The following is a 19,249-nucleotide window of genomic DNA, read 5'->3' as shown; positions in this document are numbered from 1 at the left end:
TGGCTGCGCCACCTTTCTCAGTACATCAATCATATTTCAGACCATTTGGAGTGTTCCCATTTCATTTCTTGATCAATCTACTTTACTAAATATTCTCTGTGTTCATGAAAGGAGACAGAGCAGCTTTTCTCTTATTGAATCATCTTAACCTTAGGGCAAGACATTACTAGAAAAATGTCAAGAAGCCACTTACCGAATAACCAGCCTATAAGAGATAACTGATTTAAGACACTAAAGTAATAGAAACTTGCCCAGGAAAAGAAATGGAAAGGAGAGGTGCCATGAGTCAACTGACTGATACAATTTCAAAACAAATATCCTTGACTACCCTTCTGTCACTTACATTCAGGGGAAAGAAGTAGTTGAAGAGGGTCAAGAATGACTTGTAGATAATTTCCATATGTTTGGAGTATAATACACATTTTAGCCTAAGGACCATTTTTGAGCTAAAGTAATAATCCTGCCCAAATAGACCACTTCTTAATCTTTTTCTTCTTAGTTTCTTAAGCCTTCTGTAACACAAATAAATAGCAATATGAAAAAGGATTTTCCCAACTTAACAGTCTATGATATTCCTCTTGCCCCTGGAATGCCTTTCTTATTCATCCATAAGATTCAGCTCAAAAAACAATCTCTTCCAGTTATTCTAGCTCTATTTATATAAAATGCTAATGTGTTATGTTGAGGATCTCATTATGTTCCTACTCATCCATACTCATAAACTAGATGTCATCCTTGACTTTCTCCTGGTCTCCATGCCTCAAATCTCTCCTTATTATTCTACTCCATGCCCTACCTTTCCCTATCAAATTGATAACTCTCAAGCTCAGGGCTGACCATGTCACCCATTATTAAAATAATTCTAATAATTCCAATAATTGCCTATTGTTTCTAGAAAAAAAAACCTTCTGTTTGGTTTTTTAAGATTTTTATAACATCCCTTTCTTTCATATATTCTTTGATCCAGTAATACTTCCTTGCTACTCTTCAGACAAGACACTCCATCTCCTAACTCTGTATTTTTCCTCACTGTCCACTATGACAAAAATGTTTTCCTTATCTCCAAGTCCAATGACCCCAGACTTCATTGAAGATCCAGCTAGCTTATCTTCTACAACAAACTTTCCTGATCTGCCTTAATTCTAATGTCTTTCTTTTTTGATTACATCCAATTAACACTGTATGATACATAGTTGTTTGCATGGTGTCTTCCTAGTTAAGTTGCTTATTCCTTAAAAGTAGAAACTATTTTTTGCCTTTGTTTTGTTTTTCAGTGCTTATTACAGGGTTTGACAAGACAGTAGCACGCAATAAATGGCTACTGATTTAGTGCAAGATTACCCTGATCTGAAATTGTATAGTACCTGCAATCTGTGACATGCGAATTATCGAAATCTAATTGATTCTCTATAATTCTCTAATATTTATATTGGTCGTATTTCCTTAAGTTTAGAAATTCCCTGAGGCTAGATGTGAAGTCCAATATTTATCCTGCAAAAAATGAAAAGCCAAGAAGAGGACTAGAAATACTGTAGAAAACAACAAATATTTGATTGTTGATTTCCATTGTAATGGGCTGAAGCTGAGTTGATTCATTGAGGTCCGAGCACTTATGGCTAATTACCAATTGGACAATACTCTATCAGTATATGCTTGGAGAAAGAATGGCCCTGCCCACTACGCTGCAGGCTTTGATTTGTTGTATTGGAGATTGGGTGGAGAATTCGGTGAGTGGAATAAGAAAGAGTCACTCCTGGGGATTTGCGATTGTTCTCACTTTGTGACTCTGGCTGATTTTAAAGTACTCTGGGTGTTAATGTGATCATCACATTAATGCATCAACTCAGCTTCAGCCCATTACATTCCATAGTTGGGGATCAATAGAAATCTGCAAAGATCCCTTTTCTCCCAGGACCAGAATAGAGAGAATAATGACTTTGGGGCCCAATTTCATGTTCAAACACTTTGAATCTTCTATGTATATGAGAGTTTGTTAAGAAGAGAATTTGACAGAACAGCTAGATGAAATTGTAGTTTGAGCACTAGCCCTGGAATCAAGAGGACTTCAGTTCGAACTCAGTCTCAGATTACTAGTGTGACTCTGGACAATTGACTCACCAAAATGAGAAGAGAATATATAGCAAACTTATCAATTTTATTTACATTATTTCATTGATGTATAAAATAGGGGCATTAGAGTAAGAGGGTCTGTATACAAAGCTGCACTCTTGTTACTTCATTGCCAAGAGTAATCTTTGTTAAGATACATAACCTCTTGGGATTTTAATTTCTTAATCTTTAAAATGAAGGTATTGGACCAGATAGCCTATAAGGTCCCTTCTAGCTTTAGATCTACGATCTTTTGTTTTAAAGTCTTTGGGGGAAATCACTCCATTCTTATTTCTACAATTAAAGTGGAAAGGAGTTCCTGCATTCTTGTTCTAACCAAACTGGACCATTCCCTATTCCCTGTTCAGGTTTTGTCCTCATCAGTCTTATTTCCATGGCTGGCCTTGGCACACTATCTCTCATGCTGGGAGTAAAATCATAGAGTCATAGGTTCATAGATAGAATTGAAGGGAGACCCTGAAGGTAAACTAATCCAATTGTCTCATTTTACAGAAGAGGAAACTACAGCTATAGGTTAAAATTTTGTTTAAGATTACACAAGTCATAAATAGCAGTGCTGAGAATTTAACCCAGGTCTTCTGGCTGCAAATGGAACTTTCATTCCTTGTTTCCCTATCATTTTTAAATTTTCTTCCTTTCTGTAATACTTCTTTCATACTTCATACTATCCTCCCCAACCCTCTTTAACATTGGAAAAAATGATACCATCCTCCTCAAATTTCCTGAGTGCTCTATCTGCACCTTTACTTTGGATTTTTCACATTTTACCTTACAGAGTACTTAATTGTGAATGTCATATTCCCCACTAGAGAGTAAATTGCTTAAGAGAAACATCCAAGATATAGCTAGTGCAAATAATGCATCCTGTAAAATTGTCCCATTACTCCAATTTGAAATACATATGACCACTTCATGGTATTCATTTTGTGCACTTATAAGGACCCAGCTGTATCTCCACCTATAGGGCCTCTAATCTTGTTCATAAAGCTAAGAGAACTATTAGGAAATCCTCGAGATTTCAAGGAACCTTTTTAATACACCTGATATTACTTAATAAATGTTGATTAAATTCATTTAAAGACTGCATATTCAACCATGTAATAATGGATATTTTGCAAAATTTCCAGTCATCTTTAATGCTCAAAAAAAGAACTAATGACAAAAGCAATAATAGCTACATTTTAAATTTATTATTTTTATTTGTAGGAAGAAAATTTTCTCGAGAAGAGGAAAGGAAACTGATTCTCAGGCTACATTTTTCCAATTCCAGATTTGAGCTATAAAGATATATTAATTTTCAGACTAAAGAAGTGCTACCACCAAATTAAGCTCCACCATGGGGGCTCTGACCCAGGTGCTGTCCTATACAATTGTAGCTCTGTTATGCTACCCTATCCAAGCAGGGGTTCTTAAGAGAGTGATCCGCCACAAACGGCAAAGTGGCATCAATGCCACATTGCCAGAAGAGAACCACCCAGTCATCTTTAACCATGTCTACAACATTAAGATGCCTGTTGGCTCCCAATGCTCAGTAGACCTAGAACCAACCAGTGGGGAGAAAGAACTGAACCCTCCCACTGAGCTGGGAGAAAACTTCCAAGAACACACACTTAATGAAGAGAATCAGATCATCTTCACACATCGAATCAATATCCCACGGCGAGCATGTGGCTGTGCACCAGCTGCAGACATCAAGGACCTACTAAATCGGCTAGAGGAGTTAGAGGGACTGGTGTCCTCCCTACGGGAGCAATGTACCAGTGGGGCTGGCTGCTGTCTCCAACCTGCTGAAGGTATGTGCGAACTTGTTATGATGCTGGCTATGTCTGGTCATAGAAATGTAGCTAAGCTATGCAAATGAAGGTTTCTGATCATTTGTACAGCTGGAATGGACAAAAGAGTTGACCTAGACTAACCCCAGCATTTTTCAGATAAGAAATCTGAGTGTCAAAGGTAGTAAATGGTTTTTCTGGGGTCATACAGGTGGTAAGTAGTAGAGCCAAAACTTAAACCTATGTCACCTGTAATCACTACTTCATTTCTTGTCTACCCCATAGCATGATTCTCATATAGTAGTAGGTATTTCCTAGCCAGCTAATAATTCTTTAGATTTAAATTCCTGATAAAGGCTATAGGAGCTGTTGGCAAGTGTTCTAATATTACTATTTCAAAGTGTCAGGCTCAATGAGTACTGAAGCCACAAAAACTGGTCTTAAAGCTAAAGTGAATCATTTGAAAATTTAAATAATCACATACAAAGACTTCCCTCCCCAAGAAACTCAGCAAAGAATAGAAGGATATCTTAAATTTCAGAGTTCTCAAAACATTTGAATTTACAAAAGTAGGGAAACATTTCCTTTGCATATAAACTAGTTATCTTCTTCTGGCAATCATTCCAATAAAAAGTAAGTATAATACAAATATTATAGAATCATTGCAAATATAGAATTTGAAATGACTTGCTTATCTCACCTTCAAGTATCAAACTAGCAATGCATAAATTAGATTCCAACAGTAAGGTTAAATATTGAAAGGGGGAAAAAATGAAGTTAAGGTGTGAGTCACCTTTGCCAATTCCTTTAAAAAAAAAAAAAAAACAGGATAGGCTAGTGGGATAAAGAAATGCTAAAGAAACAGTATAGAGAAACTTCAGCAAGATTTTCTAATGCTATCCTTTCGGGACAAAGTGACCAAACTGATTAGAATTAGGTCGAGTTGGAACTCCTTAAATGATTGAAAAGTAGTCAGTAATAAGTCAACAATGAATTAGAGGGAAGTCTTCAAGGATGCATTCAGAATGAGAAAATTGAGAATTTGACTGAATTCTGCTCTGGGTTTAACCACATCTGGAGTACTGGGTTCAGTTTTGGGTAATCTGTTTCTTAAAAGGCATTAAGGAAGACCTAGAAAATTATACAGCATAGAATAATAGGTTAAAAAAGTGACTGCAAACTATGTCATGACAGGATCCATTGAAGGAACTGAGAATTTTTGAACTAGAAAAGTTTTTGGGTTTTGTTTTGGATGGAGTGAGAAATAAGATTTCTGGCCTCCAGTACTTAAAAGTCTATTATATAAACAAGGGAAAAAGTTTATCCTGCTTGGCCCCAAAATTTGGAATTAGTAGCAATAAAGTGGCAGGGATTCAGATTTCAATTTGACTGAAGGAAAAACTTCTCCCCTAGAAGGAAATGTCCAAAAACATTTTGGGTTGCTTCAAAAGGTAGAGAGGAGTCTTGAAGGCTAGAAATCTTCAAGGAACAGACAAATCCTTAGGGGTTATTGTATAGTGGATTCCGATTCAGGACTAAAACAATCTTTTTGGTTCTAAAATGCTATTATTCATTTTTCCTTCACTTCCCCTACTTCAGATACAGTAAATGACTAAAGTTTGATTATCTATATCAAGTGACCACAAATAAAACTCTAATCAACAGCCCATCCTTCCTCTTGTGCTTTGTAATTATCAAATTTTTTTAGCCTATCAGATTTTGACTTCTTGGTTACTGCAGGCCGTCTGGACACAGCACCCTTCTGTAGTGGTCGAGGCAACTACAGCACTGACAGCTGTGGCTGCATATGTGAACCAGGCTGGAAAGGACCCAACTGTTCTGAACCAGAATGCCCAGGAAATTGCAACAACAAGGGTCAGTGCATCGATGGACAGTGTGTCTGTGATGAGGGATTTATTGGCGAGGACTGTGGCCAGTTGGCCTGTCCCAGTGACTGCAACGACCAAGGCAAGTGCGTCCACGGCGCATGTGTCTGTTTCAAGGGGTATACCGGGGAGGACTGCAGCGAGGAGCTCTGCCCTGTACCCTGCAGCGAGCATGGCAAATGCACGAACGGGCAATGCATTTGTGATGAGGGCTTTGCTGGCGACGACTGCAACGAGCCTCTGTGCCTTAACAACTGCTACAACCGCGGGCGCTGTGTGGAGAATGAGTGTGTGTGTGACGAGGGCTTCACTGGTGAGGACTGTAGCGAGCTGATCTGCCCCAATGACTGCTATGACCGGGGCCGCTGTGTCAATGGGACCTGCTACTGTGAGTCAGGCTTCACAGGAGAAGACTGCGGGCAGCTCACCTGCCCCAATGACTGCCACAACCAGGGCCGGTGTGAGGAAGGGCAGTGCGTTTGTGAGGAGGGCTTTGCTGGTGAGGACTGTAGTGAAAGGCGGTGCCCCGAGGACTGCCACAACCACGGGCGCTGCATTGACGGACAGTGCGAGTGTGATGATGGGTTTGCGGGGGTGGACTGCGGAGAGCTCCGGTGTCCTCGGGATTGCAGCAAGCACGGGCGCTGCGTAAACGGGCAGTGCGTGTGCGACGAGGGCTACACCGGGGAGGACTGTGCCAGTCGCCGGTGCCCCAGTGACTGCAACAGCCGCGGGCGCTGCGTCCTCGGCAAGTGCGTTTGCGAGCAGGGCTTCACGGGCCAGGACTGTGGAGACATGAGCTGTCCCAATGACTGTCACCATCAGGGGCGCTGTGTGAATGGGATGTGCGTGTGCGATGATGGCTTCACGGGGGAAGACTGCCGCGACCTGCGGTGCCCCAAAGATTGCAGCAGCCGCGGGGTGTGTGTGGCAGGGAGGTGTGAATGCCAGGAGGGCTTCGCTGGGGAAGCCTGTGGAGAGTTGGCTTGCTTAAACAGCTGCAGTAACCAGGGTCGCTGCGTGAATGGACAGTGCGTGTGCAGTGAGGGTTTCATGGGGAGAGACTGCAGCGCCCTAAGGTGTCCGCACGACTGTACCAACCAAGGGCGCTGCGTGGACGGCAAGTGCATCTGCCACGAGGGATTCGCCGGAGACGACTGCAGCCAGCTTTCCTGCCCGAACAACTGTAACGACCAGGGACAGTGCGTTGGCGGGCGCTGCATCTGTAACCAGGGCTACACTGGGGAGGACTGCGCAGAGGGTAAGTGAGGAAGACTGCCACCCTCAGCAGCCAGCCAATAGGTATTGGTGGAGTTGGAGTCAAGTGTTGAGAATACAAAGAAAGGCAAAAATAGCCTCTGATCTCAAAATGTTTACATTCTAATGAGAGAGACGGCATGTAAATAAGTAGGTACATGCTTAGCTGTCTGGTAGATGAGAGAATAGATGAGAACAAAGAAAAAGGAAATGTGTTGACGATCATTGTCGCATGACATACTCAAGGTATAATAAATAGAATGATGGAATTTAAGAGCTGAAAGAATCTCAGAGACAGTCTGGTCACATAATTTACAAAGGGATTTTCTTTCCCATTAACAGCCCTGCAAGGTAGAGCAAACATTTCCCAGAGAAGTTCAGTAACTAGCCCAAAGTCTTCCTGCTTGTTAAGAGTCAAAGTCAGGATCTGATTCCAGATCATCTGCCTCCACAGCTAAAGATTTCTTTGATACTTATAGGTGTGTGCCCCTCTGCAGCAAGTCACTTAACCCTGATTTTAAAAACAAGAACCACCACCACCAATGGGATAGGCCTTTACAAGGCTACTTAGATACTGTTTCTTACTAATACACCAGGAGTATTTTTAAAGCATGTATTATGAAGGGGATGAAAGAACTGATAATAACTGGAAGGGAATTTTTAGAGATTATATAATCCAAGTCCCTCATCTCATAAACGAGGAATAGAAAACAAGAGCGATTTAGGGATCTTAACACTTTAGATCCAGAAGTTCTCCATTTTCCCACAGGCAATTGTTAATATCTACTGTATGTTAGCCACTATGAAGGGAATCAGAAATACAGAAGTGAAAGACTACAAGGCCAAGCTTTCATTATTTTCTAAATGTTACCACTATAGAGCATAGACAGGATATTAACCATATCAGGGAAGAATAATTAACAGCCATTGATGAGCGTCTTTGTGTATATGGCTGCCAATATTAACATTTGTTCCTCTGAGATGCTGTCTTTATGACAGTCAGTACTGGTCAGAGGTAACTGATATCGCATTTCAGTAAATCTAATAAAATATATTGACTCTAGAATAAATTCTGTGGCTCCAAAATTTCTTATATCACAGATTCCATAGTACAGACTCAGCCTCAGACAATACTTTTTTATAGTAACACCTAAAATTAAAGTACTGGATTTTATTTAAACTAATCAAAGATTTCCAACAAAATAAATGCATAAACAGTATCAATTCATGATTTAGAACTATAATTTGGCTTTTCCCATCTAAATGTTATGGAGAGGCCACAATATAAGGATGTACATATTTTTAGAATGTTTTAGTTTTCTCGTCTATTTTCTCAGCATGACCTCAGAACTAATCTATATGTGAATTCAGAAAGTTTGTTCACATTGCTTATGATACTTATGCTTCCATTTTCTCCACTGCACATATGCCCCACATAGGACTTTCTCACTTTTTCTTTAGATTTTCTCATTGTGCAGCATCAAACTCTAAAACTATCTATGAACAAGAAAAACCCTTTACCTACTACTTCTGCCTTTGTCTGTGGCATAGTGAAAGAGAGAGGGACGAGAAGAACCCCAGAGAAAATTATTGTTCTTTTAGAAGGTTAAACAGTGGCAATTTAATGACAGAAAGGCATTGTTTCTCCTTCCTGGCAGTATCTCCACCAAAGGACCTAATAGTGACTGAAGTGACAGAAGAGACTGTAAATCTGGCATGGGACAACGAAATGAGGGTCACAGAGTATCTCATCATCTACACCCCCACTAACTCAGATGGCTTGGAAATGCAGTTCCGTGTCCCTGGAGACCAGACATCCACCATCATCCGCGAATTAGAGCCAGGAGTAGAATATTTTATCCGAGTCTTTGCTATCCTGGAGAACAAGAAAAGCATTCCTGTCAGCGCAAGAGTGGCTACTTGTGAGTAAATCAAAAGGGGCTTTTGCCACCTTTTTTATAATGATCACCACATTTTTTTATTCCACAGCATATGTGTCAAGAACTCTCTTAGCCATGGCACGTGATATCACAAGTTGAAATTCCAGTCCTCTGGGGGAAATATTGCAATGAGGCTGTTGTCCTGCCCATGGCACACAGAAATAGCTTCCTGGTATATACCCTTAGAGGCCTCCATTTCACGGGATTCTCTTAGGGCACAGACTACTTGGAAAATGAAGTCCCCTGAAAATAGTGTTATCATTAGTATCATTACGATTATTATTATTCATAGTAGTAATTGGTGTAGTAATGGCATAAGAGCACTTGTAAACAATAATAATAATCAAGGAGCAGTGTAGTGTAGCAGAGAGAGGGCTGACCTCAGAGTCAAAGAACTGTGTTCAAATCCCATCTCTTATACATACATAATCCTGACCAATCATTTTATCTCTCACTACTTCCTACCAATGCTCACTTTAAGTCAAATAAAGTCAACAATTATTAAATTCCTCCTGGGTGCCAAGTACTGTGCTAAGCAATAAACAAAACAAAAAAAGGGCAAAAATTGCTCTCAAGAAGCTTTCAGTTTAATAAGGCAAACTACATGGAAACAACTGTTTACAAACAAAATATATACAGGATAAAGTGGATACAGTCTGAGAAGGAAGGCATGAACATTAAGGGAGAGTGAAAAGATGGTGCCAGCCCGTAGTGATGAGAGTCTCTTCACTAGGAGTTTCTTATGCCAATGAAATCACAATCCATTCCCAGTAATAATATCAACTTACATTTGTAAAGTGCTCAGTAATCTACAAAGTACTTTTACATTCATTATTTCTTGATCTCAATAACCCTGAGGAGAAGAAAAGTATTAACACCCCCATTTAAAAAGTGAATAGTTATAACCCAAACCAAAGACTAGAACTTAGGTGATCTTATGCTGAATCTAGTGTTCTTTCTACTAGATTACACTGTCTTTCAATGACATGGTCTAATAAAGGGGAGTGGAGGGGAAGTTTTTCACCTGCTTGATGATCTGTGGTTCAGATTCTATAACAAGATCAACAGCTTCTAATTCAGAAAAGCAGACAGTGAATGACAAGTGAATGAATCACTGCCTACTTGAAATGAGCAGGTTGTGGAATCATTACTAACTAGCATTGCTGTACTTTTGAAGGATTAAAGAGAACTTTCCTTATCCCAACGATATGGAGTAGGTAGCCTAGGTATTTTTATCTCTATTTTTCTAAATGAGAAAATCAAGGCTGACTTGAAACTACTGTATCTATCAGTAAAGTCACTTGCCCAAGATATCAAATAATAGGTCTTGGCCTTAAACCTGTCAAGGCTTTGTCCATTCTGCTATTCTACTTCAAATCAAATTAATAGCCTATCTCAATTTAGAGCCTTTCTCTCCTTAACATTTTACTTTGGCACGTTTTCAAAGATCACCAGCAAAGCCTAATGGATTTCTTTCCTCAGTTGCCCTAGTGTAAGCACACAAGCACCAGCCTGATTTTGGAAACATCCAAATAGAGGATTGTGTATTTTCATAAAGGAAATCCTCATTGTTAACAATGACTCACTTTTCCTTTGCCTGTTTCATTCTTGCCACAAACAATGGAGCTCATTCATTGACAATTGGGCAATGTTTTAAAAAAACAAAACAAAACATTTTTTTTTTAAAAAAAGGAGGCTTTTGTGGTTTAAGTATTTCTTTCAGACATTATGAACATATATTAAATGCAGTTCACTGATTTATTTGGAGAACTTTAGAGACAGGTAACTACTTGCATTAGCTGGAAAGAAGAAAGCAGTGCTGTGTATCAACACAGAATTAATAATCAAGCAATCTCCCAAGGTGTTGGGAGTGAAAACAGCATGCAGCTGTTGTTGAGGGGTTGGTAAAATCAAAGATTGTATATAAACCTTCCCTTTTGCTTTTGAGTTCATAATTTCTCCATCTTTCACCTTAATTTTGCTTGTCTAAAAGTCATCACTTGCCTGTTCTTGCTCTTTCCAATAGATTTGCCTGCCCCAGAAGGTTTGAGATTCAAAGCCATCAAAGAAACATCAGTGGAAGTGGAGTGGGATCCCCTAGACATTGCTTTTGAAAACTGGGAAATTATCTTCCGCAACATGGTAAAAGAGCATACATGGCCAGGAATGCATCTTCCTAGGGTGTAAAACACTTAAAGAGACTTACTAACTCAGTTACAGAACTAGAGAGCACTAGATTTGAAAAGAATGGTTAGAGCCTAGAATGTTAGAACTGGAAAAAAACATAAAATATATGGTATCAAACTAATTTCCTCTAAGCTCAAAAGGACTGACAAAACTCCTAAGTACAGTCAGAAACTGTGTGTAAATTAAAATGTGTAACTGGAAAATGTATAATAAAATAAATAAAAATACAATGCAATATAGATCATTTTTATTTGTAGCTTTCTAAGTTCACATGCTGCCTGAAGCTATTTGTTTCTCTTTGGATTTATTAGCTATGCCTTAAGGTATGGGCTGCTGGAACTTAGAATGTCAGAACTGGAAAGGCCCAAGTTGGATTGGTCCTTAAAAATCACCTCGTAGCTGAATTTTCCTCATTTTTAAAATGGCATATTCAATCTTTTTTTTAATTTAAGGAGAAGGATATAGAAACTAACATCAATGTATTTTGAGGACATTCTTTTGCTGTTAAATAAAGTGAATTAAATCTTCCTCTTATGTTGAATTTGGCTCTGTGGGATAAGAAGAATATAAACATATGGAAAGCATCACCATAGGGATAATGATATCTTGGCCCTACATAAATCCCAAAGGCCTGAATTATACATCCTGCAAAAAAAAAATGAGATGTTTTTCAAAAAACAGTTAATGCCCCAAATGTCTCATTTGAAGCACCCATCTCTTAGGGAAGGACACAGTATTGCCTAAATCTGGATGAGATCAGGAGTGATTTGTACATACGTATGTACCTTTATGTTACATCAAGTTCATTTTGATTTTCAGAATAAAGATGATGGTGGAGAAATCACTAACAGCTTAAGGAGACCAGAAACAACTTACAGACAGACTGGCCTGGCCCCAGGACAGGAGTATGAGATTTCTTTGCATATTGTGAAAAACAACACCCGTGGCCCTGGCCTGAAGAAAATAACAACCACACGTGAGTATTATTCTTAGTACTGATAAATATCCTTCATGATAAACTGTAGGAGATAGCAGGCACCAAGTGCTAATTGGGATCTATGAAGTTATGTGGTCTTTATCACATTCTTTTGATGGCTACAAGGCTATATACAAGAATTTTATGAGATTAAGGCCTTGGAAAGAGTTGTGAGACATATCAAATGGGATAATTTAATTCTAAAAGAAGAGACTTTTTCAGCTGGGTTCTGAGCATCCCCCAAACATCTCATTATAAGAAATACTTATTTGTTTAGGGTATACTTTGCAGTCCTAGTCATACAAACTTAGTTGAAAGACTTCTATAAATCCCTAAGTTAAACTATGGAGTATCCAAACTGGAAGAGACCTTGGAGACTATTTAATCCAACACCCTGATTGGAAGATAGAACCAGAAAGGGGAATTTACTTGGCCAAAGCTACAAAATTACTGTTAGAACCAGGAATAAGTTCAGATTTCTTAAAACTCAATCTGGTTTTCTTTCTACTATACCAGAAGATGTGTTTAATTGAGTTGAAGTTCAGTCAAATTCAGTGTTCAAAGGTTTAAATAGTGTTTATCACTTCTGATTTATATATACACATTTCACAATTTGTAGAAATGAGGCTGACAATGGTGAACTAAAAAGTAATATAGGTAAAGACAGATACAAACTAGATACACACAAATATATGAACATAAATATGCATATATGTGTTGTGTGCATGCATGTCTGTGTGTCACATATGATAGTGTGTGTGCATATATATTTTTATTAATCATCTGATGCCCCAAGATGACATAAAGAGAACCGTGGTTTAACTCAAAGTTCTAGTATAGAGTTCCTAAGTTTGGAAAATCTGGATCTAGCAAATTTGGAACTAGAAAAAGTCTGTCAAGAATGTGTATAAACACATGCTATATTCACTTCTTTTTTTCTGTTGTTTTTTTCTCTCTCATGGTTTTCTCTTCTTTTATTCTAATTTTTCTCTCCCAATATGATTCATAAAGAAATGTAAATTTTAAAAGTTAATATACATGTATAATCAAAAAAAAAATAAAACAATTAGTAAAGATGAAAAAACCCCACTATACCTAGGTCTAGATCAACCCAATGGGGGGGGGGAGTTGATCATCCCCACAAAAAATGAGGATATATATTTTTCGGTTCCAGGCCATCTTTGTTAAAGGAGGATTAAGGCAGCTGGATGGCACCCTAGATAGAGTGCTAAACTTGTACTCTAAGAAAATCTGTATTAAATAATTACTAGCTTTATGACTTTGGCCAGGTTATTTAAGCTATATCAGTTTCCCATTTGTAAAATGGAGATAGTAATAGTATCTATTTCATAAAATTATGAGGACCAAATGAGAATATATTTGCAAACCCTAAAATGTTAAGCAAATGTTAATTAGTATATGTATGTGTACACACACACACACACACACACACACACACACACACACACACACACTTACACACTTACCCACATTTTTCCACTGGGTTTCATTCAGTAACTACTTGTGTAACTTACTGACCTGAACAAACCCTTGATATCTAACATACAAACTAACCACTAGCCTATTGAATCTTGTTGGCAGAGAATGGTTGCAAAGGCATATACTGTTGACTAATGACTAGAAAGAATAGCTTCTATTTCATATCACCCCATTTGGCCTAGCTCAAGGCAAATCAATAGGCTTGTACTCTGAATAATAATCAAGGGTTTTCTCTTCCTTGACAATATCTACATGCGGTAGGTAAAAGGCAGGTACTAACAGGAGAAATCATTAGGTCACAAAAGATGAGTTGAAATCATCCCAGTATTTGTTCAGCTCCAGGGAACTTTTCCTGAGAATATAAATAATGTAATTTAAGGGAACCCTATAGTTTTCTCGGTATAAATTTTGGGAGTGTATGCATTTCAGTTTTTAAGTCAACCTCTCACTGTGTAACAATGAGTCACACTCAGTGGCTCTGTAGATAATTATCTAAACTGGGTTTACGTCACTAATATATAGTCTTAAGTTCTAATCCATTTTATAAACTTGTGGGACTCAGAGGTCATCTCTGCTCTCCTTCCTTATGTTGCCCAAAGTATGATTGCAAATATTATGAATTTTGATTGACAAGATCATAGATTTAGAACTAGAAGCAGTGATGTGTTGGTATATTTTTAACAACCAGCTCTCTTGGAGGGGGGAAAATAATGTAAATAGGACACAGTTTTAAATGTAGTCTGCATTACCACCATTTTCTCCACAACAATGTGAGTCTACACAACAAATAAAATGAGAACTCAGTCCTTCCTATGTAATATTTTCCAATTTCTGAAGCTAAAATTCTTACACTGAAAATTTAACAATCAGCTCTTTAAGAGCCAAGTAAGTAAAAGATGGCTCCAGTGCAACTCTGGCTGAAAGGGACCTTAAAGGTTTGACCCCATCATTTCACATATTTAAATAAAAATAACCCAGGAATTTAAATGATTTGCCCAAGTTTTCACATAAGTAGCAAGAAAACAGGATTAGAAGCCAGATTTCCCTTTTACAAATCCAGTAATTTTCCCATAACTCTTAATAAAAAGGATTCTTAGAAAGTCAAATTACTGAAAGCTCACATTTTCTTAGAGAAGAAAACTGAAGCTCACATAAAGTGGCTTGCCTGCCTAAAGTAACATCTAGAATTTCAAAATAAGACATGATTTTCTACATGGTTTTTAATTAAATTTTGCAGTTTCTTTTAAGGATCACCAGTTTTAAATTGTATCTATCTGAACACACCTAAACTTTAGAACATAGACTGTGTGATAGACTATAGCCTTCATCTTAAGTCATCTAGTCTCTTTTCTTCTCATTTGGTCTCTAATTTCATGTTCTAAACATCTGTTTCTAACCACTAAATAATGACTATTTTGCCTATAAATGAAACCATTTTTTTGAGATTCAGTGGGTTAGATGGTAAAGGAATGAATTATGTTTATTTGAGTTTTTTGTATCAGACATAGTCAGTGATAGCCAACAAGCTGAGCTGGCCACTGGAAAAAATGAAATCCACTGTCTAAAAGTCTCTTTCTAGACTTTATTGAGTTGAAGTTCAGTCAAATTCAGTGTTCAAAGGTTTAACTAGTGTTTATCACAATTTGTAGAAATGAGACTGACAATAGTGAACTAAAAAGTAATATAGGTAAAGACAGATACAAACTAGATAGATACACACAAATATATGGACATAAATATGCATATATGTGTGCATGCATGTCTTGTGTGTCACATATGATATATAGTGTGTGTGCATATATATTTTTATTAAAGTAATCATCTGATACCCCAAGATGACATAAAGTTTAGGTAGAAAATTAGTTTTCTTGAAAATGGGCTTTTTAATTTCATAGAAAATTTAGAGTACGCAAAAGAGCTTTGCTTCTCCCTTAAAGAAAACATATTCATTCTTATTCTCCTATGGATTCAACTTGTTGTCCATATATACTGTCTTATCTCAGAATTATATGTTATTGGACAGGTTCTATATGATCTCCATCCAATTGTATGTTGAAATCTTGGAAATAGCTATTTTTCATCTACTTGGCCAGACTACTTTGCAAGATTATACATTTCTTCCAGGAATCTCAGGAGTATCCAAGGTTTAATGATGCTTTAAGCACACAATGTCATTTAAAAATTCAGAAAATTTTATCATCCACAAGAAATCTCCTTTGGTCTGAACTCTAAGCTCCATTTCCTCCACCACAGTGACAAATACCTCTGATAAGCATACATTTGGCTTGCCAGGTGTTTGTTTTGTTAGAAACTTATTATTTCTATTGTTATATCTTCCAAGGATCCTTGAATGATCTTAATGTATGTAGGATGACCAGGAAGGTGGCGTTTTGTACTACCAAATTATTTTTATATGTATAATCATCAAGCAAGAAGCACATCAGGACCTTAAAAGTTTCTACATCTTTCGGTTAATTGTGACAATGATCTCTCATCTAAGATATATTTGATTCATATAGAGATGACTTAATAAAGATTTTGTAAAGATACTTAATAGACAATGATCTTTTTGTCACTTTTTAAAAAATTAGTGTTGGAACTAAGGTCCAATTTTTAAAGTCTTTGGTATATTCTCATCCCTCATATTCATATACAGATCCTTCAACCTCTTCTAAATTGTATTATCTCCAGAATTAATTTTCATTTTGCAAATTTGGTTCAATACAGCTGCTTTTCTGTCTTGGTTCTCTACTGCCTTTTCTTCTTCTTCTAGAAACAAACTGTTAAGGTAGCATTCAAATATAGAGATCCCACTATACTTGATAGAATAAACAGTTGGTCAAAATGTTTGTGTTTTTTTTCCAAATCCTTTCCATTATTTTTCTCTTCATTCCATTTTCATCTTTGAATGTCCACTGGATGACTTCAGTTGATTGTATTACTTGCCAAGTTTTCTTTAAACTGGTTTTATCTTCTATACCCTTTCTCTCTTTTATTATGAGTTAATACTGATCATAGTCATACTTCTTCCTTTTCCATAAGATCTTAAAAATCATTTTATATTTTAACTCAGTGTTGTCTTTGGCAATCATCTTTCTGTTTGTAAAATAATTCAGTTGTTGCTGACTAAAATGTTTCTGGGTTATTTGATCTTTTGGCAATTATTTTATATTGATTAAACTTCTGGATGAAATTATAGTTTTACATTATACCTGTTGTCCATTTCTAAGTTATAAGTTTTAGTTACTTGTTCAAATATTCCAAGGTTAAATTGTTTCAATTATATGCAACATTTTTTCTCATAACTATTCTTTATTCTTATTTTTGCCTACTCTATCAGTTCTAATGAGCTTGTATACATAGATAGCTGACTTGGGGATAATACCCATGCCAATAATAAATCTTTTCCTTTTGGTTAAAATATAATCTAATTCTTTATAATGTTGTGTGTTTTATGTGTGTACTTGCCATAGCCAGTGCTTACTATTTCTTTTGTTTTGTTTTTCCCATGAAAATGTTTATGATAAAGAAATGTGAAGCTTCTGTGTAAGCTTTTGATCTTTTTCATTTCTTCTTCCTGAACCATGTTTTTCTATATATTTTTAGTTATTTTTACCTATTTCCTCCCTTGCAATAAGGGTACTTAATATGAGAATTTATATTGATTTAGGTCTTATCCAGTTCTTCATAGAATTTCTTTACTATTTTATCTTCATAGCTAATGTTGATACATAAGTTACATTTATAATGGTCTTTCTATAAATACTTACTATATTAGTATTATAATATATGATGACAAAATTTTCTATTAAATAATGCCTCTTATTACTTCTGGAAATACAATAAACCTAACTCCACAACTTTTTTTTTCCCTCTCCAAATAGTATCTGTGATCTACTTTTTCATTTCCTGCAACTTCTTCTCTACTTCTAATTTTGTTTATAGTAAGAACAGATAGGTGACACAGTTGGACAGAGAATAGGGCCTGAAATCAGGAATACCTGAGTTCAAATTCAGTCTCAATTACTCACTGTGTGACTGTGTAGTCACATTTAACCAAGAAGAAAATGCCTATTGGTGTGTCACAAAGAATTGGACATGACTCAAATGACTAAAGAAAAAAGAATGTCAAGATTTGCTAATTTACCTATTCTAGCTATATGCTGTAGACAAGGATCTCACAAGTTAGAGTACTAACAGCTAATAGACTATGGTCTTATTGAAGATCTAAAAATTATGTAATTCTTAATACCTTTGTCCCCTTTCCTATCACTTTGTCACCAATCACTGCAGAAGTGGAAGGGGGAGTTATATTGAATGAAAGATCATTTTTATATTTTTCTTTGTTTCATCTATTACCCTATCTTCTCCTTCCTTAAATCACCAGTTAAAACCCTAGTACTAATGCACCTCTCCATATGTATTAAGATGGTCCTTGGAAAGAGCTTCAATGTGTTACCACTTGATAGAAACAATAAATAAATATAACTATGGGAAATAAAAATAACCACAGGTTGAATTGACTTCAGCAACCAAAGATCACTGCCAAACCATGATGATACACAAAAATAGGATTTTTGTGGAAGATTTAATAATTTTAAATATATATATATATATATATATACAATTTCCTTAAAGGAACCAGTCTCTGGGAAGTTAAACGGTTTCATGGCTTTACTGATAATCTCTGAATATTGTTTCCCTTTAATCACATTTCTGCCTGTGTCTTCAGGTCTGGATGCTCCTAGCCAGATAGATGTAAAAGATATCACAGATACTACCGCTCTAATCAGCTGGTCTAAGCCTTTGGCTGAAATCGATGGCATCGAACTCTCATATGGTATCAAAGATGCTCCAGGTGACAGAACAACCATTGATCTCACTCATGATGACAACCAATACTCCATTGGAAACCTGAAACCTGATACAGAATATGAGATCACCCTTATCTCTCGAAGAGGAGACATGTCAAGCAACCCAGCTAAAGAAACTTTTGTAACAGGTAACAAGTCACTCACAGATTGGACCATTGAATTTCAGTTTCTATCAGTAAAACCAAATGATTTTCTCACCTGAAGATAAAATTAAAAAGCCTAAATTATAAATTCCATAAAGGCAATACCCATGTTTTCTCTGAAATTTGGGTCCATCACAGCTCTAAATATAGTAGATTCCCTATAATATATGCAGAGTTTTTTTATTTTATCCTCTTAGGAAAATAACATCTTAATAACAAAATTCCTTTCTTTTCCTAGGTCTAGATGCCCCTCGCAATCTAAAACGCATCTCCCAGACTGACAATAGCATCACTTTAGAGTGGAAGAATGGCAAAGCTAACATTGACAAGTATCGTATTAAGTTTGCCCCCATTTCTGGAGGAGATCATGCAGAAGTCGAGGTTTCCAAGAGCAAACAGGCCACAACCAAAACCACACTCACAGGTGAGAGCAACCTCCCCTACCTCAAGGAACCAAAACTTTGAAATATGATGGAATATGTATATGTATAGCATTTGGTAAAGAAAGGTAGCTATCTCTGATTATTAGACATTTAAGCAGTCAAAATAACAAAGATCACTGAAAGACCATTTATAGTTTCTCT

The 19,249-nt window shown here is 36.9% G+C and overlaps 1 protein-coding gene across 2 annotated transcripts in view; it reads left to right on the top strand.

The window, feature by feature from the left end:
* The window catches only part of TNC (tenascin C), a 731,463-nt gene that overhangs the window by 660,804 nt on the left and 51,410 nt on the right, over positions 1–19,249 (top strand). For both annotated transcript variants that reach the window (XM_051979516.1, XM_051979515.1), the window contains 7 exons: positions 3,337–3,923; positions 5,643–7,049; positions 8,704–8,967; positions 11,012–11,127; positions 11,992–12,148; positions 18,381–18,650; positions 18,904–19,089. In XM_051979516.1, coding sequence (XP_051835476.1) covers positions 3,467–3,923; positions 5,643–7,049; positions 8,704–8,967; positions 11,012–11,127; positions 11,992–12,148; positions 18,381–18,650; positions 18,904–19,089 — 2,857 coding nt within the window. In that variant the 5' untranslated portion in view covers positions 3,337–3,466. The remainder of the gene's footprint in view (positions 1–3,336; positions 3,924–5,642; positions 7,050–8,703; positions 8,968–11,011; positions 11,128–11,991; positions 12,149–18,380; positions 18,651–18,903; positions 19,090–19,249) is intronic.

The sequence above is a fragment of the Antechinus flavipes genome, chromosome 2 (genome assembly GCF_016432865.1).
Source record: "Antechinus flavipes isolate AdamAnt ecotype Samford, QLD, Australia chromosome 2, AdamAnt_v2, whole genome shotgun sequence".
Classification (NCBI taxonomy): domain Eukaryota; kingdom Metazoa; phylum Chordata; class Mammalia; order Dasyuromorphia; family Dasyuridae; genus Antechinus; species Antechinus flavipes.
The sequence above is the reverse complement of the archived record's forward strand: the minus strand, read 5'-3'. Positions and strand labels throughout refer to the sequence as shown.